Source organism: Eutrigla gurnardus (assembly GCF_963514095.1).
Source record: "Eutrigla gurnardus genome assembly, chromosome: 6".
In the NCBI taxonomy this organism is placed as follows: domain Eukaryota; kingdom Metazoa; phylum Chordata; class Actinopteri; order Perciformes; family Triglidae; genus Eutrigla; species Eutrigla gurnardus.
The window spans coordinates 1,282,501-1,305,874 of NC_139920.1; the positions used below are offsets into that span (position 1 = coordinate 1,282,501).

The 23,374-nt window shown below is 42.4% G+C and overlaps 1 protein-coding gene across 4 annotated transcripts in view; it reads left to right on the forward strand.

The window, feature by feature from the left end:
- The window catches only part of nfia (nuclear factor I/A), a 189,903-nt gene that overhangs the window by 23,901 nt on the left and 142,628 nt on the right, over nt 1-23,374 (forward strand). Inside the window, exon 1 of one of the 4 annotated variants that reach the window (XM_084011575.1) lies at nt 15,273-17,140. The exons of the other annotated variants lie outside the window; for them this stretch is intronic. Coding sequence (XP_083867701.1) covers nt 17,114-17,140 — 27 coding nt within the window. The 5' untranslated portion in view covers nt 15,273-17,113. Of the gene's footprint in view, nt 1-15,272; nt 17,141-23,374 lie in introns of those variants that run through there. 4 annotated transcript variants of the gene reach the window in all.

A 23,374-nucleotide genomic window follows, 5' to 3' on the forward strand; every position in this document is an offset into this window, starting at 1 on the left:
ACAGATTCAAAGCACAACAAGAACACAGCTTAATGTCGTAAATACATATAGATATATGGGAAACATTTGAATTGACGAATAGTAATAAAGCTTGCAGCATGTAGAGAGCAGCTTCTCCTGTTCAGGCATCATCAGACCACAAATGGTTTGTTTGCAAGCATCTGAGTTTGTATCTGTTTCTTTCTGTATCTGTGGAATTAAAGCGTTTTATTATTCTGATGGTGGACCAATGGAATCACCACAGTAAGACGTGCTGTTCGGTTTCAGATTAAATCATACACATTTAAATAATATATTTATCTATTAATATTGGTATTACATTTTAATTATTTTATCAGTTGATTTTGTGTGCATAGTCCTGATTGGCTTATGAGCTGTCCACTCAGGAAGCAGCTCTGTACGGTCCCCAACGCAGCAACGTTAGCTTCTGATCAATCATCTCCTCACTGTAATTAATGCAGCGATTCTGTTCCCATCATGCCATCACACCTGCCAGTTCCTGTGTGTGTGTGTGTGTGTGTGTGTGTGTGTGTGTGTGTGTGTACGTGCATCCAGCTGGCTGTGCAGACTCCCTGTTTTTATGTGAACAGCTGGTCGTGCTCCTCTGTTGTTTTCATATTGTGTTTGGGGGGAGGAGGAACTGCACATCTGTTTGTGTGTGTGTGTGTGTGTGTGTGTGTGTGTGTGTGTGTGTGTGTGTGTGTGTGTTGCCTGCCTTGTTACCTTCCAGTGTTGTTGTGTTCAGGTGAATTCACTCCATTATAAACACAACGAGCCGATTAAAGCGGCTGTCAACTCCTCAAATCTGATCCCATTAAACTGTGTTGTGTTTCATGTCAGATTCTTTGTTAGATCCCTGACTTTCTGCCCTATGAACATATTTATGTTCATATTGGTATTTCCTGTGACCCAGACAATATTGACATATTTTATTGCAGTTAAAGGTGCATGATAGGAGGTTGGGTGAATTTCAGGTGCCTTCCAATTGTTCTCAACATGCTTCCAGCGCTAACAGTACAAACCACATCCAATGTACTGACAGAGTTAGCAATTTTTATGTGTGTGTGTGTGGGGGGGGGGGGGGGGGGGGGGGGTGGCTACACTTCCATGACAAAGCTGTTGGCCGTGGCGGTGTTATCAGCTGTTGTGTATGAGAGCAGAACTGCGACTGTGAGCTAGCCAGTATTTCACGCTCTATGCAATTAAAGCACGCGCAGCCGGCTGGCTACGTAAACACAGCAGAGAAGCTCGGTTAACAACACACACAGAGGGACTTCATTCTCTGTTCAGCTACATATCACTACACTATATCTTTACATCAAACTTTACTTACCTGTAGCAAAGTAAATAAACATCAAGCAGCTCAGCTTGTCAGATTAAAAGGTGTATGGAAGCACATTTCTGCCTGTGAAAAAAGAGGGGATGAAAAAATTACGAGATAAATAACATAATTATGAAATAAGAAGTTGAAAGTATTAGAAAAAATGTGAAACAAACACAACCCTAGATTTCTTTTCAGTACCGTAGCCAGGCTGACAAAGAGTCACAGCTCTACTGAGCCATGGATTCCTAGAGATTAGTAGTAGTGACTTTATTAACTTTTTTAATGAAAAAATTTTAGCTATCAGAGACAAAATTACTCACAGCTTGTCTTCAATTGGAACCATGTTACCCTCAAACTCAGGAATCTTAGAAATAAAAACATTAAGCATTAAGAACTGATATATATTTAGACTGCTTTTCTCCAATCAACCTTAATCAACTAACATCAATGATCTCTTCAACCTGTCTCCTAGACCGTCCTTACTAGATATGATCAATGTGTCTTTATTAACAGGCTATGTGCCACAGTCATTTAAAGTAGCAGTAATTAAACCTCTAGATCCAGGGGTTTTAGCAAACTACAGACCAATATCAAATCTTCCTTTTCTCTTTAAGATCCTTGAGAAAGTAGTCGCCAATCAGCTAGTACAGAGACAGCTCTGGTGAAAATTACAAATGACTTTCTAATTGCTTCTGACAAAGAACTGGTTTCTGTACTTGTTCTGCTAGATCTTAGTGCTGCGTTCGACACCATTAAACCATGAGATTCTAATATGTAGACTGGAATAATTAATTGCCATCAAAGGAACCGCATTAAGCTGGTTTAAGTCCTATTTATCCAATAGATCTCGGTTTGTGCATGTCAATGAAAAATCCTCCAGGCATACTGAAGTTAAATAGGGTGTTCCTCAAGGGTCTGTGCTCGGACCAATTCTTTTCAACGTATATATGCTTTCTTTAGGCAACATTATTGGAGGACACTATAAACTTCCATTGTTATGCAGATGATACTCAATTATATCCTTCAATCAAGCCTGAAGCAACCAATCAGTTAGTTAAACTCCAGGCATGTGTTATATAAAATATATAAAATCCTGGATGAGCTGCAATTTCCTGATGTTAAACTCAGATAAAATGGAAGTTATTGGACTTGGGCCTAAACTCCTCCGAAGCTCGCTGTCTAAAGATATAGCGACTATTGATGGGATTGCCATCGCCTCAAATACTACCGTAAGAAACCTTGGAGTTATCTTTGATCAGGACCTGTCCTTTGACTCACATATTAAACAAACTACAAGGACAGCCTACTTCCACCTGCTTCACATTACTAAAATTAGGCCAATGCTGTCTCAAAAAGACACAGAAACTTGTAGTTCGTAAAGTCTCCAAAATTAGAACAGGTGCCAGAGCTTTCAGTCATCAAGCTCCATCAGGCTCATACTGATACGACTCAACAGTCTCCATAAATGAAGGATTTTCAACTCCTCCCAGTAAGTCTTCCTCATATTCATACTTTGAGTTTTGGGAAGTTGTTCTCTGACCAGGGTCTGGTAAACCAACGTTGAGCAGTATCTCGCTTGTTCCTCTCACTGCTTGCTGGTCCAATCAGAGCCAGCCAGAGAGCTGTTGGCCAATGGGATGCAGCCAAGGGAACATATGTGAACTTGATACTACTGACTAGCTCCACCCGGGCCACTTACATAAACTGGAAGCAAGCATGAATGTCCCATTCATTACAAGCGACCCGAGAACCTGCTTCTGGTGTGGGACGCCGAGGTGATCTGATATCAAAGTGCAAACTTTGAAGGGTTTTATTAGAGTAATACAGTCATTTTAGATCAAATAGACAATGTGGTGATGTTCTTTTGGTTGAATGACATAAACCAACACACTTACCAGTCTCATAGATTGTTTTACACCGTTTCAACATGAATGGCACTGATTGGAGGTTAAACAGGGAGGCTGAACTCTACTAAAAGAAACGCTGATGCACACAAATGTGTTGGAGAGATCTCTGCTAATGTCAAAACAGAAATACCCCCATTATTACGAATATGAAAAAATATAAATAAGCACTGCATTCTTGTTTTCAACAGTGAAATGCAATTTATTTTGGTAGCCCTCTGTGCAGCTCACTAATGTCCATAGGACTCCACACATGTTATAGAGTGAACCATTTTCTCAAAAAGATTGTGTGTGTGTGTGTGTGTGTGTGTGTGTGTGTGTGTGTGTGTGTGTGTGTGTGTGTGTGTGTGTGTGTGTGTGTGTGTGTGTGTGTGTGTGTGTGTGTTTATGGAGGTTAGCTGAATAGCAAATGCTTTTGAGTTTTAAAAAACAAGTTATAAATGTATCGCAAACAGACAGTAGGTTCCTTCATTATCTCTCATATCCCACATTCCCTCAGACATTACCACATGGGATTCCTTTAATAACCATGACAGCATGTTGTCTCACACAATTAGATCAATCATTAGACTCAGGTTATTGGTAAAGTCTAGACATATAAACCATCAATCTTCAACCACTTCCTTAATGGGGGTATTCACAGTACATTCCCTGCATTGAAACATATCAATGCTGATAACTGATAACAATGTTCAACTAAACAGAGGTGGCAAACAGCAGGAGACAAATGTGACACTCAAATCAAACAAGGTAGATCCAAAAATCTATAAAAACCTACAAAGCCTAAACATTAAGCCCTGCTGGCAGTCAACTTCCCGTTGTGGCTGCAATCTTTGCATCTTGAGCAATAGCCCATGCCCACACCTTGCTTTCTCAGACATTGTTGAAAATCTGGGTGGTTGTCATGACAGCCACATGTATCAGGAACAAGCCTCCTCTGAAATCCCTGAACTGTGAAGCTGACAGTGATGCTTTTTCATAGACTGCTGTGGAAGCTGTGATCTTACAGGTGTAAGTGTACTGCTCCACTGTTCAGTCACAAAAGTGGGCTCTTGAATCTGTTATTGGTGAACAAACTCCCTTCAGATTTGTTAAATGTTATCTGCTGTTGGAAGCTTCTGGCAGGTGTGAACATCCATGATTTCCAGCCATTCTTCTCGGTCAACATTGCAAAATCTGAACGGCAAGATTTAAAGACTTGCTCAGAAAAAGCTTTCAAGTATGTGTTTTACAGCAAGGTAGCCTACCTCTCTCTCTCTCTCTCTCTCTCTCTCTCTCTCTCTCTCTCTCTCTCTCTCTCTCTCTCTTTGCCAGCCAAATGTGATTATCCAGCCGACACTTTCCCATTCCTGTTGACCAGGGTCATGATGTAGGTAGTTTGAAGCCATTTACCATCGTGCACTGCTCATAAAAGGCATTCAAATTGTGACAGTATATCCCTGAAAACACCTCCATCTTCCACACATTTGTCTAGCTTTCCAAGAAAGCTAGAAAAATGAAGAAAGTTCATCCATCCATCAATTGTCTACCGCTTATCCTGTATTCAGGTTCGCGGGGTTCCCAGCTGTCATTGGGCGAAGGCAGATGAAGAAAGTTTCAATTTTGTATCTCAAAATTATTCCTTTTGATCTCATAATGAAGACTTTGGATCTCATAATTTTGACATTTTATCTCATAATTTATTTTTTATCAAGGCAAAATTTTCACGTTTTTATTTTTTTACTGGCTGAAGTGGGCTTCCATAAAAAAGAACAGGAGCACACTTTAAAATAATAATAATAATAATGCTACTAATAATAATAATGTATAATGTATAATAATAATGTTTTTCCACAAAATCAATTTCTATATTGAACGAAACAAGCTCTCAAATGTTAAATAACATGTTTAAAGCAGAGGAAAGTGCTTTGAACATTCTGCTTTGCAGAACTTTGATTTAAACAAATGTATACATTTGGACACATCTTGTTATGGTTATTTGGTTGTTGTTGTTTTTCACCTGCCATGTAGTGATCCAGTTGACCAGGAGTGATGTGTTTAAGAAGTAGACCGTTTGAAATGTGTGTTCTGTCCGGAACCACTGGAGGTCGAACACATGAAGATATGATGTCACTGGTTCAGAGACGACACAGAGGAAATGTGGGGGATGGGGTTGGGTGGAGAATGTTTTTAGGGGGGGGCGGAGGTGCATCCAGCATATGCCCGGCCCTGCTGACAGCTTGCCTACGTTCCCCATCGTCTCGCCCGCAGGCTTCCTGTTTCTTCTTCTCTAAGAAGGTAAACTAGTTTTTGGGGCATCCAGTCAGGTTGGGTCCTGGTGAAACCTGGTATGCGTGGGCATTCTGCTGCCGAGGGAAGAGCGAAGGCATTAATGTGTGTGTGTGTGTGTGTGTGTGTGTGTGTGTGTGTGAGTCTGGTTTAGATATGCAAGACAGACAAGAAGAAGAAGAAAAAGAAGAGGAGTGTGAGGAGCTAGGCCCTTGTCAGGGTTGACCTCTGACCCTCACTGCTTTCCCTTCAGCGCTTAGCAGATATTTCTGTTAGCTTGTATAATGTGAAACTTTCTCCTTGGCTGCATCAACTGAACAAACACACACACACACACACACACACACACACACACACACACACACTCTCTCTCTGAGGGAGGCCGGAGGTGAGAGGAGATCAGCGTTTTGTTATACTATTCATACGCTGATGAAGCGATGACTCGGTCATCAGCCCGTCTCACGTCAGCAGCCCGTCTCACCTTGACGCTCCTCTCTGTCGGCATGAAGTTTTAAAAAAGATTAGAAATATAGAACACATAGCACATTTAGCTTAATTAGTGGGCAATTCGCATATTTAAGCATAATAGTTTCTTAAAAATGTGAATGGGTTAATTTTATCAACCTGTCAAAGTTGTTGTTTTATAAAGTATTTGAGCGCCACTAAAACGCTACAGGAACAAGATGACATGTCTGGTTCATTAAGCCACAGTACTTTACAAATATAACTTCATAAAGCCACAGTACTTTACAAATATAACTTCATTAAGCCACAGTACTTTACAAATATAACTTCATAAAGCCACAGTACTTTACAAATATAACTTCATTAAGCCAGAGTACTTTACAAATATAACTTCATAAAGCCACAGTACTTTACAAATATAACTTCATAAAGCCACAGTACTTTACAAATATAACTTCATTAAGCCAGAGTACTTTACAAATATAACTTCATAAAGCCACAGTACTTTACAAATATAACTTCATAAAGCCACAGTACTTTACAAATATAACTTTATAAAGCCACAGTACTTTACAAATATAACTTCATTAAGCCACAGTACTTTACAAATATAACTTCATAAAGCGACAGTACTTTACAAATATAACTTTATAAAGCCACAGTACTTTACAAATATAACTTCATTAAGCCACAGTACTTCACAAATATAACTTCATAAAGCCACAGTACTTTACAAATATAACTTCATTAAGCCACAGTACTTCACAAATATAACTTCATTAAGCCACAGTACTTTACAAATATAACTTCATAAAGCCACAGTACTTTACAAATATAACTTCAATCTCAGCGTTGGAAAAGTTTTCCTCTTTCTTTGCTTGCTTCATGTCTGCAGGCCGACAGGATGCACCTCTCATAGTAATCATCACCTCCTTATATGGTGCTTCATGGGCGGGGACTAATACTTATTGCTGAGCATCAGGATCGATTGGCAATAATGCTATGATCAAATCACAGGTTTACGTGGCGTTCATGAATCCAGAGGAGGTTTTAGTAGGGAGGTGATTGATGAGTAAATCTCCTCAAGATTTACTAACATTTCATGAATGAGACCCGATGTCTGCACCTTCAGATTATTTCCATTAAACACTTTCACTTTTATCCAATCGTCAAGGTGAGAACATGTGAGAACAGATGACCACCCTGAGAGGTTGCTCTCCGACCTTCAGTGCTGCGACTGTGACATCATTGTTCATCCAGTACTATTAAATACATAAAAGGTCTGTAAGAAAACATCTAACTTATTCCCTCTCCCAAAGGACTTGAATTACTTTCACCAGGATTTGGTTAGCCTAGCTTAGTTTAAAGGCTAAGCAAGTGGAAACTACTAGCCATACGTTATAAGCATGGAGAGTGCAGACTTCTCCAAGGTGGTGTCGGTAAAGTGAAACCTGATGACCCAGACCCTCACATACAAATATAACGTACAAGGGATTATTACACTCGCTACGTGGAGAAGTGCAAGCAGCTGGAGGAGATGGTGCATGAGTAGAGAGGATCAGCGAGATGTGTGTGAGTTCTTTGTTGGTTTCTGAGCATGCTGAACTGAAGCTGGTCGCTCAGACGTTGTGTGTGTGTGTGTGTGTGTCTGGATGTTGGCAGGCGACTCGGCTTCTGGGTGTCTCAATCTTTGTGTGCAAACTTGAAAAAGTCGGGGTGGTGCTGCTCTAAATAATATTGTGCAATGGCATATGTGTCTAACACGTGCTGTACAAACACGCACACACACACACACACACACACACACACACACACACACACACACACACACACTGGCTCATCAATGAAAGTCGGTCGGGGGGTGGGGGGGTTCCGGCCTCTCCCCATGCTCTGCCAGGCCATCTGTTCCTCCTGCCTCCCTCTCACTACACTGCCTTCCTGTTTCATCCTCTTCTTCTGTTGTAGCCACACACACACACACACATGTATATTAACCAGCGTTCTGAAGCGATGAGATTTTGGCGCAGACAACTCATCGTACATTTTTCCCAGCTTTGGAACGCCAAGCAGAACCTTGAATGCCAAGTGGGCTCACGTTGGCTCCAAAACTCCACTGTGAGGCTGAGAGGATGAGCGAGTTGTGTGTGGACTTCCAGGACCTGCTGCAGGACCTGACTGACCCCACCAAGCTTTCTTATCTACCTGCAAATCATGACACACTTAGAAACAGACAGCAGTCCGAGGAGGAACGAGATATTTCTTAGTTCATATTTTGAGGATGCGTTTCTGATACCAAAATGATACATTGTGTTTCCAGATATAATACATTCTAAACTTTTCATAGTCAATTGATCTGCTAAATGTTCTTTATTACCCGTTCATCAGGCAGAAAATGTGTCACAGAAACAAAAGATTGTCAGCAACTCCTCCTTTTCTTGTCTTTTTTCTCCCTTTTCATTCCTTCTTCATCTCAGTTTCACTCTCTTTCTACCTTTTTTCTGTCTTATTCTTCCTCTAGGTTGCTCATTTCCCGGTTATTCATTTTTCTCTCTGTTTTCCTATTTTTTTATTATTCTTATTCTTCATGATGTTCTCTCTTTTTATTCCCCGGTTCCTGAAATATTTCTGCCTTTCCTCTCTCTGCAAATGTTTCTTTCTATGATTCCTTTTCCTGTCTTATATTCCTCATCTTTCCTCTCTTGTTTACGTTTTATTCTGTTTCTGTGACATGTTCCCTCATCACTTCTTTCTCTCTTTTTCTCCGGGATTTTCATCCTCATTCTCCCTCTTTTCTGCCTTCTTGTCTAATTCTCAACTCTCCTTCTCTTCCCTGGTTTCATGGCCTTATTCTTTATCCTCGTCACTCCATTTGTACTTTGCCCTTCTGTTTTCCTGTTTCTTCTTCCTCTCCCTCTTCTCCCCCACTCTCTCACCTCCTCTCTCTCTGGCTGTGCGAGCTTCGGAGGAGGCTTGGTTTCAGGCCTGGCGCTGTTGGCTGATCTCCAGCCTGGCAGCATCTCAGTGGGAGCAGGTGGAGCCCCCATCCCCCGTCTCACACACACACACACACACACACACACATTGTGGTCCTGCAGTATTTTTTAGCCCATTCCGCCGCAGACATCAGCCCATCTCCATGGTGACGTCCATGTGGAGTTTTTGAGTTTCTGCTCACGTCTCATTGGTGGGCTGTTTGTAAGTGTTGTAGGATGTAACTCATATCTCCCATAATAACCTGAACTCACTGATGCCGTTCTGACTCCACTCCAATCTCAGTTCTTCTTCTTCGTCTTCTTTATCTCCATAGACGTAGATACACTATCTATCTAATAATAATAGGTTAGATTCCACTAAAGGGAAATTGGAAAAATACCAGTTTGCCTTTTGGCAATTTGGGTGAACTGACCCCTTAACTGGTAAGTCACATGTTGGAGGAATGCTGTCATGAATTTCCACATGTGCTCTGGGATATGACACCTGCTTCAATCAAGCACAAAGGTTCCCTGAGGTGGTTTATTATTTAGATGCATTTCCCAAGATTCAAACGTAGTCTTTTCTTCATCTTAAGATAAAGTCCAGTGAGCTTGAAGAAAGTTTAGTGAACAACACTGAGATAATGAAAGAGGAAGATGAGGACATGCTGTATTTTCACTCAGCATCCATCAAGAACTCATTCAAAAAAAAATCCACTCTTCCACACAAATTGCACGCTTAATTCCACTCTTCATTTCTTACTTTTTTCCATCTTGCACATCTTAAAACCTCAATAAATCAATACATTGTGAATTTGGGGATAAGATTCACCTGTTGTCATGGTAACAGCTGACATGAGACTGAGTTTCTGTTGATGAACCTAAAGGAGTGTGAGGTGTGTTTTTATTCTGTCCTGCGGCCTGCTGGGAGTTTGACCATGTCGTCTCTTTAGTCAGTGTGATGTGAGGATGAATGAATGAATGATCGACTTTGCTTCTGCCTCTGAAGGAATAAAACGTGTGTTCAAATATTTTAGCATTTTAATAACAATAATATATTTTATTTGATAGTACATTAAAGGGGACACAAAGGTGCATTACCTTTTAAAAACAATAATAACAATATGAAAGACTAAAGTCTAATTATTATTAAATTATTAGTTAGTATAATTTATAAACAGAATCAATAAAATGGCATGATTGCAGGTTGTGTTGAAATATTTTTGAATTATATTTAACTTATATTTGAGGGTTTTATTTGTCTCCAATTACCTAAAAATAATTTTGATATGGATATTTAAAAACAGCCAAAGAAAAAATGTGTATGTATACTTGGAAGAAATATAAACTCCCGTCGATGCATCTATGACCACGTGCCATTTATCAAAAAATATTGTTAGTTATTGTTTTAAGGGAGGGATTTTTTTCATTATAATTTTTTCTCCTTCTGCTCACGGTAAATATTCAAGTAATACTTTTTATTTGAATGAAAATGTTCTTAAGTTTATCTTGCAGTTTGTAAGGGAATGCTGAATATATCACAGTGAGCAGTTTGTTCATTTAAATACAGCATTGTATTGATTGTATTGATTATGTTTGCTGTATTTTGACACACACAGTGTAAGTGGTGTTCGGTAGGATTTGGACGTTGATGAATGTGGACGTTCACACACAGCAGCGCTCCATGCTGCTCACACAGAAGTGTTGTAGTGGCAGGCAGTCGGCTCTAGATGGCGCCTCAGGCTGCTTTACCGTCACATTGCTATTTGGAATTTCATTAAAGAACACTTTATACAGAAACATAAAACACAAGCACACATTCAGGGAAGGTTTTAAAATGATTGTTGTATGGAATGTCACAATGTGAGCACTGCAACGCTTTCTAACATGTTGCCTCCAAATAGACAGCAGTACAGTTGTGATGCAGACGTTAGTATCAAAGTTATTCAAATCCCAATTAAGAAATGTGACATTTCTGTTCACACTGCAACTAAACATACCGATGTGAGCAGTAGTGAACACAGCCTTGATGGTGAACCTGTTCTTCCTGACCAAGAGGAAAAAAACTAAAACCCAGAGATGGATTATTTCCAGTGTGGATCTGCTGTAAAGTCTTGGAGCAGCTGCCATTGAGTAATCCATGAATACACGTTACGATTATTGATTCATATTGAGAATCCAATTTAATTGCTGTAATCTCATTTCCTTCTCTTTGTCTTGACCTTCATGGCCGAGCCGTTGTTTAGCCAACTAATAACGTGGAGCCTGCAGCCTCAGAGATGTTAGAGTGAAAGTAAATCTGCAGATTGTCTTGTTAAATCACGCTGGCTGTCCTTCTATTAACATAAAAGCTTCTGTTCATTAACCTCCGCCGACTCGCAGCTCGGTGCCCGGAGGACCAGGAACCTGCAGGGGGATCAGCTGGGCAACGCAGATTTATTTTAGGAACAAACAGGTGCTTCACAAGACGAACCTCAGGTCCAAACTCTGTCTCTTCATTCATTTAACGAGGATTTAAAAAGAAAAATAATGAAGGCTTTATGTGCAGACACTGACCGGTGGCACACACAGCTGACTTTTAACTTCTGGAAAAATACTGAGAAGGAACCAAAGTCCTTCAATGACATTCTGCGTCCGTCTCATCTCACCTGTTTCTGTTGTCACGGCACAAGAAGATGGTGGTAAACGGACCCTTCTAGTCTTTTCTACGAAGCAAGGCGCTTTACACTACACACACACACATTCACACACAGAGACCAGCCAACACACACATTCACACACGGAGACCAGCCGACACACACATTCACACGCCACAGCCTTCGGGGGCAATTTGGGCTTCGGTTTCTTCCGGAGGGCAACTCGCTCTACCTCTGAAACACAGTCGCACCAAGATGGCGTTCTCCTTTCCTCACACTGCCCCTGACTGGCTCAGTTGTTTCCTCCAGGTGAAGCAAAAAGTTGCCAATTAGCAGAAGTTATCTCCACCAAATGTTTCTGAAAGAGCTACTGCAGTGATTACTTATTGCACGTCCAACATTTCCCATGCAACTGGTTAGCGCCCATCATTAGGTAACCCTTTCTCCACAGTGACATCTGCCAGCTGAAGCAATCTCGCCTAGGGCACAAAATTAGGTAGAGCCGGCCCTGTATCTGTTCGTCAGCAGGCGGAGTTTGATGACATGTTCTTGGTGTTTGGAAAATAGAAGTTTGAACACCATAAACTCACTCGAGATGACGTCATCCTTCTGACGAGGAAGTCAAAAGCTGTAGATGCTAAATCAAAAGCTGTAGATGCTAAATGTGAGATGATGTTGAATTCTGTTGTTATTTGAAACTTGTTAACAGCTGTTAGACCTGAGTGAGTGGGATGGATCTCTTTTCTGAGATTAAATACATCAGTGACATCTCTGGCTGGTCTTCAACCACCAACCAACTCCAAGTCGAAAGGCTCAGCGGTCACACGGCAGCAGAGTTCAGGTGTCAGCAGCGCAGCAGCAGCTGCTGATCTGCGGTCGGTCCGCTGTGTCCGTCCCGTCACGCACGGTCATCACAGTCATCCTCCTCGGCAGTCCACGTGGGGTCAGAGCCGTGTGGAGCGGCCGTCACCCAGCAGCGGCACCGCGGCGCCCCCTCCTCTGAGCGGCTCCTCCCGCCGCCTGCATCGGGACGCACTCGGCGCTGCTGCACGGAGCGGGCTGATCCGCGGGGCTGCACTCGGCAAGCGTGTCACACTGAGCTCCTCAAGCCGGTAATGTGGTTCCAGCGGGACAGGAGGAGGAGGAGGAGGTGGTGGTGCAGCCGCGGAGACAAACAAACAAACAAGTTCTGCAAAGTCCGTGATGAGTCTCCCTCCTGAGCAGACTGTTACTCTGTAAGTGTGTCTGCTGCCGGACACGAAGCATCCGAGTACAGCTCTCACTGCTCCTTTATGTATTTATAGAAGTAGGCTATGAGTCTTCATAACTCTCTTCAAACTACATCATAACACTCTAATATCTCCATGTACTCTAACTGCATCTGTTTATAGCCTACATCAGCAATACTCACACACTATTATTAGAATTAGACATTATTATTATTATTATTATTATTATTATTATTATTATTATTATGATTGGTGGTAGCCTAGTAGACAGATGTGTTATTGCAAGCGCGTTCTCGTCGGCGCGTATGTTTAAAAAAAACAACAACCTTAATTTGCCGTCAAATCAGATGTGACTGATGTTCAAACTCCTTAACTTTGTCCAATTAGAGCGTGGTCAGACAGCTGCGCTTACGTAACCGATCCTGATTGGCTTAGCTGCTCATGGAGGCGGAGCAGAGGCTCATACGCTTTAAAATAACTAGTCTGTATGCTTAAAGTCTGCGTGTGTGTGTGTGTGTGTGTGTGTGTGTGTGTGTGTGTGTGTGTGTGTGTGTGTGTGTGTGTGTGTGTGTGTGTGTGTGTGTGTGTGTAATTAGGTTTATCGTGACTTTATATGTGTTTTTAATATATAATGTCATTGCTGCAAGACTCAAAGCTAGTAAATTGGGTTTAAAGAGATTTGATTGGGCATTCTCGTCACGATGACACACATAATACTTAATATAATGATAATATATTCCTCATTTAATCAAAGCTATCATGATACTTTAATGTTCCAACAGTGTGGTGCTCAGTCGGGAGTTCATGGCCTCCCTATTGACATTTTTACAATTGTTTGTCCAGGTTGAACATCTCTGTCTCTTTATCTTACATTACTACTTTAAATGACTTACAATATCCTTTTAGGGATTTTAAATTCCCCACTTTACTTCTCAGTTAGTTAAAGGTCTTTCTCATCACCTCTACTATCAATATGTGTCTGTGTTTCCAGTTTCCTTGAATATTAGATGATCTGTATCCCAGAGTCGCGTTACATGTCAATGTGTTTAAGGTGACCCTACTCTGCTGAATGACAACAACATACTATTGGAGGGATTTACAACATGTCAGTTGTGTTTACTAGTCAGTTTGTTTTGACTTCATTAAAGTTGTATCTGAACTTGAAGTGTGCCTGCTGCTCAAAAGGAACATGAATATTCCTTTAACAGGTCCGTGATGTTTAGTGAGTCTACACGTCCGTCCCATTAACACTGTGGACATGTGGGAGCGTAATACACACGGGATCGTGGTGTTGGTGGTGTCTCGGTAACAAACACACCATGTCTGTAGTGACACAGTGTGTCTGTGGTTCTCAGTTGGGATTCATGTGTGATCTCCTGGATCATCTTTAATGCTCCTACAGGGACATATGCTGTCTGTCACCTTATCATAGTTTTATGACAACTTCTTCTCTGTAGATGAATATTCCTCTTACACCCTTTGACAGACTTTTATATGTTTGCAGTTCTCAGGTGAGAATTTATGACTCTTTATAGTATTTGAAAGTCTTAATATCTCTCTGGAGTGCACCATTTACAATTCACATACAGCTGCTCGATACAGTAGCATAATACTATTTGGAAAATGTTCAACATGTCATCACTTGAAAATCTCATCTACTAAGTTATTTATGTGTTTGGGTTCCACTATTGTGGTCGGCTGGTTTGGATTCTTTCTGTTGGGGATGTAGGAGGCGCTGTTGGCTCCGTTCCCCTCCAGCTCAGTTCGTCTGTACTACACACACATGCACACAACAGCAACGCCTTACTGGGATCACAGACATCCAAATATGAGAGTCAACATCACTCAACACAGACTTACTATTTTTCACATTGAAATATGCGTTCTCCTCCATTTATCCAGCAGCTGCTGAACTTATTAAGATTATAATATTCCCTATCGTCCAGGAGTAATGTAATTCTCTGAAAGGGTGTCAAACTGCACAATGAGTACTTTCCATTGTGCAGTATATGCTTTATATGTTCCTCCCGTTAACAGATGGAAATACTTGTTTTCATGCTGTCTTTTTGTGCAGGAAAGTTTAGCTGTTTGTTAAACATCCAAGCCTCTAAAAATATAACAGACTGACAAAACTATACGCTGAACAGAATAAAAACAGAAAAAATCTCACGCTGCTTCAAAACCAGAATGTAAATAAATAGAATATCAAGAGTAAAAGGAGATAATGAAATATATATTGGCTCCCCCAAACCTGCTGTTTATAAATGCATCATCAAACATCATCCATCCATCCATCGTCTACCGCTTATCCTGTATTCAGGGTCGCGGGGCGGCTGGAGCCGATCCCAGCTGTCATTGGGCGAAAGGCAGGGTACACCCTGGACAGGACGCCAGTCCATCACAGGGCCGACATGTAGAGACAAACAACCATTCACGCTCACATTCTCATCAAACATCATAACACTGAATATTATTAGTCAGAGGTCAGGAGGTCATGTAGGCTACTGCAGGTTTATATAAGACAGCTGATATCTCAACATGTGTCTTATTGATATTACATAGTGCGTTATGTAAATCAGATCTCTGCTCCAACAAACTGAGAAAATAAACAACAATCAAAGATGTGTGTGTGTTGGAGGCTGCAGAGAGAAAGGAGTAATTACAGGGTCTCCCTGAAGTGAGTGGATCCTGTCAGATCACTATAGATCACATGGATCGCCTCCTCTGACTGTCAGCTACTCATTGACTTCACATTCCGCTGCCGTCGGTGGTTTCAGCGCAGCGGAGACGTTTTAAAGTGGCGTTTAGACACGAGATCTACTGTAGGTCCGGATAACACACACACACACACACACACACACGCCGGGACAGGAAGCAAGAGGAACAGCCCGCGGAGTGAGTTGGAGTGAGGCTGCGGACTTGGACTTGGTTTAGCGCTGGCGGACGGAGGTAACGGTCCAAAGTTGCGCAGAAACACGCGGGAGTCCGGCGGGATGCGGAGCGGCAACTTCGGTTCGGCGGTTCTCCGACACGGACGTGTCTTCTCCTCCAGAGCCCACGCTGTCCCGCTGTCCCGCTGTCCCCCTGTCCCCCTGTCCCCCTGTCCCGGCTCCTAACTTTGTTACACACGCAGTGAAACTATTTCATCAGAGCATGACCATCTCTCTATTCTAATCAATGCCGATCAATAAGCTCACAGACGGATCACTTTAATGTCAACGTTCTGTGGAGCACAGAGCAACTCTGCCGGACACGCACGCGCGCGCGCACAGAGCAGCGGCATCACCGGCGTCTACTTGTGAAACTGCGCGAGAGGGTCGATGGTGATCTTCCGGATCAATAAGCAGAGTGTGTGATCAGTTTGGCACTGCGGGTCAGTGCGAACAGCCCGCGGCGGCACACGGCGACGCAGTCCGGCGACGGAGCTCGGAGGTCCCGGAGCAGCAGCCAGGCCGAGGAGCGGAGAGGAGCGAAGAGGAGGTGGCGCTGCCTCTGCGTGCGGGACGACTCTCTCTCTCTCTCTCTCTCTCTCTCTCTCTCTCTCTCTCTCTCTCTCTCTCTCTCTCTCTCTCTCTCTCTCCTTTACCGTATCCTCCAGTCGGAGATAAATTAACGGAAAGCAGCTGTCGGTTGTTTTAGAGGCGAGGCGGCCGTCTGGCAGCTCAGGGATCCCGTTTTGTCTTTTTCTTTTTTCCTCCTCGTCAGATCTCTTTTCCCGGGACTCCGCCGACACTCTGCCGCACCGCGCCCTCCGTCCCGAGCACCGAGGAGCCGCACCACCGCACAGCGGCCACAGGACGGCCGGACATGTTGCCGAGGTCCGCCGGTCGCCGCGGATCTCCGGCGGTGTGAAATGCAGTTTCGGGACGTTTTGGAGCTTTGCACCGTCCGCCAGCAGCAGCACCAGCCGCTCTCGCCTCAGCCCCCGGCACCGACTCCGCACCGGGCTGTGATTTGTTTGCTTTCACTCGGGGACTTTGTTCTCTTGTTGCTGAAGATGTTCTTCGTGTCTGGGCTGAAAGTTGTGCGCTCCCCGGCGGAGGGCCTCTAACAGGTCCGGACAGTCCATGTAACCCGAGGCGGGGTCAAAGTTCAGCTTTGGTTGGAAATGTGAAAGCGAAGGGGGCAAAAGGAGGGCTCTATTTCCCCCTCTCTCTTCTCACTCTTTCACTCCTTTTTTCTCTTCTTTCCCTTTTTCACACACTGCGCACACGCACGCGCGCACACATTGGCTGGAGTTACAGTAACCCCCCACACGCGCACATTAACAGGCACACGCACGCGCCTTCCAGATCTAAGATTAGATCCGACAGATATGTATTCCCCGCTATGTTTAACACAGGTGAGTTTGCTTTTCCAACTTTTCATCATAATATTAACGTGTTTCTTTGCAGCAGCTCTCATAGCGGCGTGTACTCTGTAGACTCTGTACACTTCCCGGTAGTCTGCAGACTGACTGCCCTCGCACACTTCAACTCTTGCCCGTCTGCGCTGCAGCACATGGCGGACGGCGCTCAAAACTTCCGCCGTGAAACGAGTCCGCGCCCAGCCCTCCGTAGTTCCACTTGTTGTGGGTTGTTTGCGGACGCTGTGGTTGCGTCTCTGCGGGCTTGCACGCGCACTGTCCCGGCCGCGTGTCTGACAGAAGCCGCACTCAGACTCCCACTGGCCCGAGCAGCAGCTCAGGTTCGGGGGTTCACGCAGGCGTTTCCTCCGCAAGTAAAGTTAGAGTGACATCATTTGGGACGCACATTAATTTTAACAACTTAATCTTCAACTTTTCTGGTTGTCCGTTTTCACATGTGTAGCTCCACGTCGCAGACTTGCGTTGACTTTACTTCAGTTGTAACGGAACTGGTGTTGGATGTGTGATTAGAGCTGAGTAGTCAATGGTTCTGGCTCCGTGTAAACGAGGCTGCTCCTGCGGGGACGGAGAGTCCTGGTGTCGGGTTTGAGTGGTGGATCAGCTGGGGACTTCAGTCCCGTCTGTGTGCTGAACACTGAGGTTGATGCTGTTGTGTAAAATAATTTCCTGCTGCTGTTCAGGCCTCAGAAACGTCAGGCCCGACACAAATATTTTGTCTGCAGGAAAACCCGACAATAAACGGTTTGTGTGAGAGGTGACCTGAGGTGACACAGCAGACCTGCAGCACAGAATAAAGCCAACACAATAATATTTCACACCTTCAGATGACAAACCTCAATGATTTAGCATTTATTTTCAGCCCAAATCCTCAATTTAAATAAAAAACACTTTGCACATTTATCCATCAGTATTTTAAATTTGACCCAATTTTCCTATTTAAAAAATGTGTTTTCTCTGCTGCAGTGTTGTGTTCGGGGTTAGAGGTCAAACATGCTGGCTGCAGATGTTGGCTTCCCACTGTGGGAATTATCGCCTTAATCTCCTGAAATTAACCGCAGCACATAGACATAAATAGAATTGTCATTTAAATATTAAAACAGAACAAATCACACCAGTTTATATCAAAATATATATTTTTAATTATAACAGCATCTGTCCCACATTTGAAATCCACCAATTATTTGAATATCATTTTATTGTCAGGATTGGCTTGAAATTAAATTAAATTAGAAATCATATTGTATTATCTCTTGCTGAAACATATTTCTACATTCGTTGATATTTATTTCTAACAATGTCTAAATGAGTGGAAATAAACAGGACATTCAGTGGAAGGATGTCAGGCAGTAACGCGTCATTGTCTGAGATGTTTTACTTTCTCCACTCATCGTGGTTTTTCTGATTTGTCTGATTTTTGCTGCAGCGTTGTTGAATCTAAAATCCTCTGCAAAGAAAAAAAAAAGATTTGTCATCTTGATTTTGTGGTTGGAGCTTTAGGCTGCTCTGAGAGGCGTTTGAAGACGATCTCAGACCGCAGGAACGAACACGAGCATTAACGTTTAATCTGATTATAAACCAGTAAAACCAATAATCAGCAGACTGAGTCGCCTTTAAAAATCCTGCTCAGTGGAGGCTTTGAAAAATGTCTTCTAGTGGTTTGAGCAGATGTTTTTCACTGGTTTGGCCTTTTGAAACATTGGTATCAAGTAGATGTTTTTTTTCTTTTTGCTGATTGATTTAATTATTGTTTTGTTTGTGTTTTTATTAATCTCTGACATTTCAGATAGTTTGACTTTATTTCAACATTGAATCGAAGCTTGTTTGTTTGTGTGATAAAAAGCTGCTCAGTGACACTTCCAGGTGCTTTTTATCCACCCTGATATAATCCAGGACCAAAAACTGTATTTTTATTTGCTATCATAAAACCCAAATTAGATATATATATATATATATATATATATATATATATATATAATCTTCTGATTTCTTTAAGAACACGAAAACACAATTAACACAGTTTGAGATGTAAATGCTGGAGGATTTCCTGCTGACCTGACGGATTAAAAAAATAAAAATTGTACAACATTAAGTGTCAGTGAAGGAAGCCCCTGCATTTTGCCCCTTAGCCAGCCAGCAGGGGGCATCTTCAAAAAATCCTTTATCCATTTTAACTTCATTTCATGTTTTAAAGACGCTCTTATTCATCGTGGCGCAACAAATTATAGGATTTTCTCAATTTTGTGGATGGCGTTGTGAAATGCGTGTTGCTGATGAAATGTGGATGTTTGATATTTAAATGACATTTTTTGGTTGGCTTCATTTTTGGCCTTTCAAACGTTATTTATTTTAAAGGAAGGGTACATCTTTACATGTTGAGGTCAGATAAATAGAATAAAGCAATACAAATTTAGAAATGCACTTCATGAGACTTGATTAATAAAAGCAGTTCCATCTACATCCCAGTCCATGTATGGAAACACATCCATCCTCTTTCGGGTCTGATTGGCTTAGCCTGTTGGCTCTCCGCTATCAGGGACATAAACGTCTTAACATGATGAGGCGTGCAGCAGGGTCTGTGTGGATGCCGTTTGTGTGAATCTGTGTGTGTTGTGTGGTCTCAGTCGGGCCACGCTGGTGTGTCGGCTGGTGTCAATAGACAGGGAAGCAAGCGTTGAGGATTACATTATTGCCCCCTAAATGCCTGTTCTTCATGGGGCTGGTGTTCTGGTTATGGGGAGCCCGTTACATTGGTCACCGAGGTGCAGGGGGCGTGTAGCCTAAGCCTCGGTCCGGTGCTCAGACGCCCCTCACAGGTTTAGAAACGCTGATTTCCTCGGAGGGAAAAGCTAAAGAAAGGCTGACCCCGAAAGAGAGGAAGAAAGAGTCCCGGGGAGCCGTGTGACACGCTGCTTCAAAAGCTTATTTATTCACCCGAACCCGACGCTCTGACACAAAACTCTCTGTCAAGGAGATGAGATGATTTTCACCTGTTTTTTTTAATTTTTTTAAACAGTTTAAATGAAAGGTTGTTTTCTGGATGCAGCAGTTGGTTTGTCTGCAGCTTTCAGATACAGAGAAAATGTACCAGCTGAAAAAAAATTCCAGAAAAATGAGAAAGTGCACAGGAAACGAGAACAATTATCTCAGACCAACTGGCAGAGTTTGTACTTGTTTGTAAAAGCAGAACATGTTTTTGAGGCCAGATGTAAAAAGAAATGACTTGTTCATAAAGAAATGTGGAGCTGAAGTGGAAACAAAGCGAAACACATCATTTAGTGAGGAACAGAAGCTGAAAAATCTCACGTTTGCTTTCAACAAGCTGCAAATGCCTGGGGTTCAGAGAACTTTATGTTTCCAACACAAATCAATATTTTCTCTGTGTAAAGGATAATTTCCTTGTTTTTTACTGAAGAGCTCTGCTTTGTTCTGTCGTCATTTGAAGATACAAGCAGCATTTTTAAAAACACTATTCAACCAGAAAGGCTGAACATTATCTCATTTTTAAGAGACAGAAGAGGATTTTTCAGCCCAAATATAAGAATTGGGATGACAGCATAAATTCTCCAGATTCCTATATTCCTAAAAGAAGCACCAAAAGCCATTTGATTGAGACTACCTCATCTTTCTCGTTTCAAACAGCTTGTATTAATAATTAATTTGATTTATTTTCTTATTCATGGGAGAACAGAAGCTGCACAGATTCACTATCTGACCATGCCGACACATTTTTTATTTTTTTTTTAAGTTGAACATTGGAACACATGGAGAAAAATCTCCAGGTAAAGCCGTTAAACAACCTTATAATATATTATTTTCTCCCAAAAAAATGCCATTCGTTTAACATCATTTTATGTTTCCATATAAATCAGTTCATATTTATTAAATACTTATTTTCTTGACACAGAAAGGAAGATTATTTTGTTTCAGAAAACATTCCTGAGTGGAGAGGAGGCTAAAACCAGAGGGATTATCTCATCCTGCTGGCAGAAAAGCACCTTTTTTCAGGCTGAATATGAGAGCAAGTGACTCGCTAAGTGGTATTGTGTTGGCGGCGGACAGACTGTGAAGCGGCGGCGGAGGACGATGTGTGAGCGGCTCAGGAAGCTGAAACGCTGCACTGGGCTGTGAGGAATGTTGGTATGTGGCTGCAACCAACTTCCAGAGCTGCCGAGCTGCAGATCCACTGTGGAATGTGTGTGTGTGTGTGTGTGTGTGTGTGTGTGTGGAGGTTGAACACATAATCCATCCAGCAGCCACTCGTCGTCCTAATAAGCGCCCGAGGACACGAACAGAAACACGTCTCCCTCGGAACGGTTCCCCACCGCGTGCTCGCCGGCCTGAGTGCGAGCTCAGAGCTCCGACGGGCTGCAGAGCGACCGGAGGAGCTTTGGGAGACAAAACCCGTTGGCCTGGACCGTCTCCAAGAAGAGACAATGTGCTGTATTCAGACGGCTTGACAAGGGAGGGGGAACAATGTCTTCTATCCAGTATATCTCCAAAGAAAAGCATTGCAGCTGGCGCTCTCACCACAGCCGTCTCTGATTTCACCTCCTCCTCACTTCAACCGGAAGTGTTTCTGGTCGGCCATCTTGAAGGCCGTCTCAGCGCTCTTATTTGTGGTCTGAGGAGCATCAAGGAGGAGGAGAGGTGGACACGCCCCCTCGTTAGATATCAGTTCTTGATTGGACGCTGCAGCTGGTGGGACTGATCTGATATCGCTGATCTCCAGATAACGCATTAAACGTCTACTTCAACATCTGAGTCTGCCATTTCCCCATATTATTATTATTAGCAAGTTTGACATCAGTTATCATCATTTCTATTCAGTCACATGAGGCCTCGTCGCTCCTGCACGTCGGCTTTGATAGGAGTTGCATCATTCAAATTTCCCCCGAAACTTTTACACTAATAAATCATTTTTCAGCATTCAACAGACACTGTAATCATAATGCGGGTTATTAAATATTAAATTCACAACCAGAATATCAATACACAGATTCCAATTCAGCATAAATTCAGAATAAATAATTTATAAAAGCATTCTGCCAGTAGAAATGCAGAACGCATGAGTGATGAAACACTGTAACTTTATCATATTTGTACAGTGAAACTCAATCTAAAGATATATTATATATTATATAATACCTATATATTATATAGGTATTAGATCCAACTGACAGTTGTGATCAGCTGATCCAGCTGTGATCAGTTTCCTCTTTAATCAGAGAGCTGAAGGTTTAACCTGACAGATACATGTTCTCACTGCACAGCTGGGAAAAACACTGAAATATTGAACTTGGAATCTCAAGTTGAATCTGTTAATGTTCTAAAAGACAAAAGCAGAGGGCCGCTGCTGGAAATAGTCCCGATACATGCACCATGTTGTTTGTCCGATGACTGACCAACAGTTAAATACGTCATAATATAATTTGACTCTTTTAAAGCTGTACTTCTTCAGTCAGACAGGACACGCTGCTGCTTTGAGTCTGGAAAGGAGAATTCTCTTCAACATGACATCACACCACCATTTAAGTGCAAACGTACCTGGACGGGTTTCCTACAGTAACGACAACAAACTGGCTGTGTGGTGAATCAATTTAAATTGGATCAACTTGTTTCAAGAATTTCCCAAATTTGAGAGTATGAAGAATATAGCCTTGAAGGAAGTTGATTTCTGTTGCAAGGGCCTAACCATGAGGGAAAGGAAACCTGCCTGTTATTTCACCAGAGCTTACTCCTCGTTCATTGATGTTTAATCCTTCTCTCTTCTCGTGAGGCCAGCAGCACACACTGTTTTACTTTTCCACACTGAAAAACAGACAATGTTGGAGTGTATACGTTTGTGTAAGGAATTAGAGAAAGAGTTTTATTGTTTTTACCTCAACATTTTCATCTGTGTGTGTGTGTGTGTGTGGGTTTTGGAGTATTCACATGTCACCCCAGTCGGAGGCATTTGCACACATCAAGATGTGTGTGAGAGTATTTTATCTATGAATAGTCAAGTGTTTATTAATACGTGGCTCTGGAGGAGGAGGAGGAGGGGGGAGGCCCTCCCCCCTCCTCCTCCTCCTCCTCCTCCTCCCTCGTCTCCCCCTCTACTCGTCGTGCTCAGTAATCCTCTGAGGGTTTTTATCCAAATAAGAAAATGTTCCATGAAGATGTGTTTCGGTACGTCTGTGTTCTCTGCACTTTCTCTTCTCTTCTGTCATC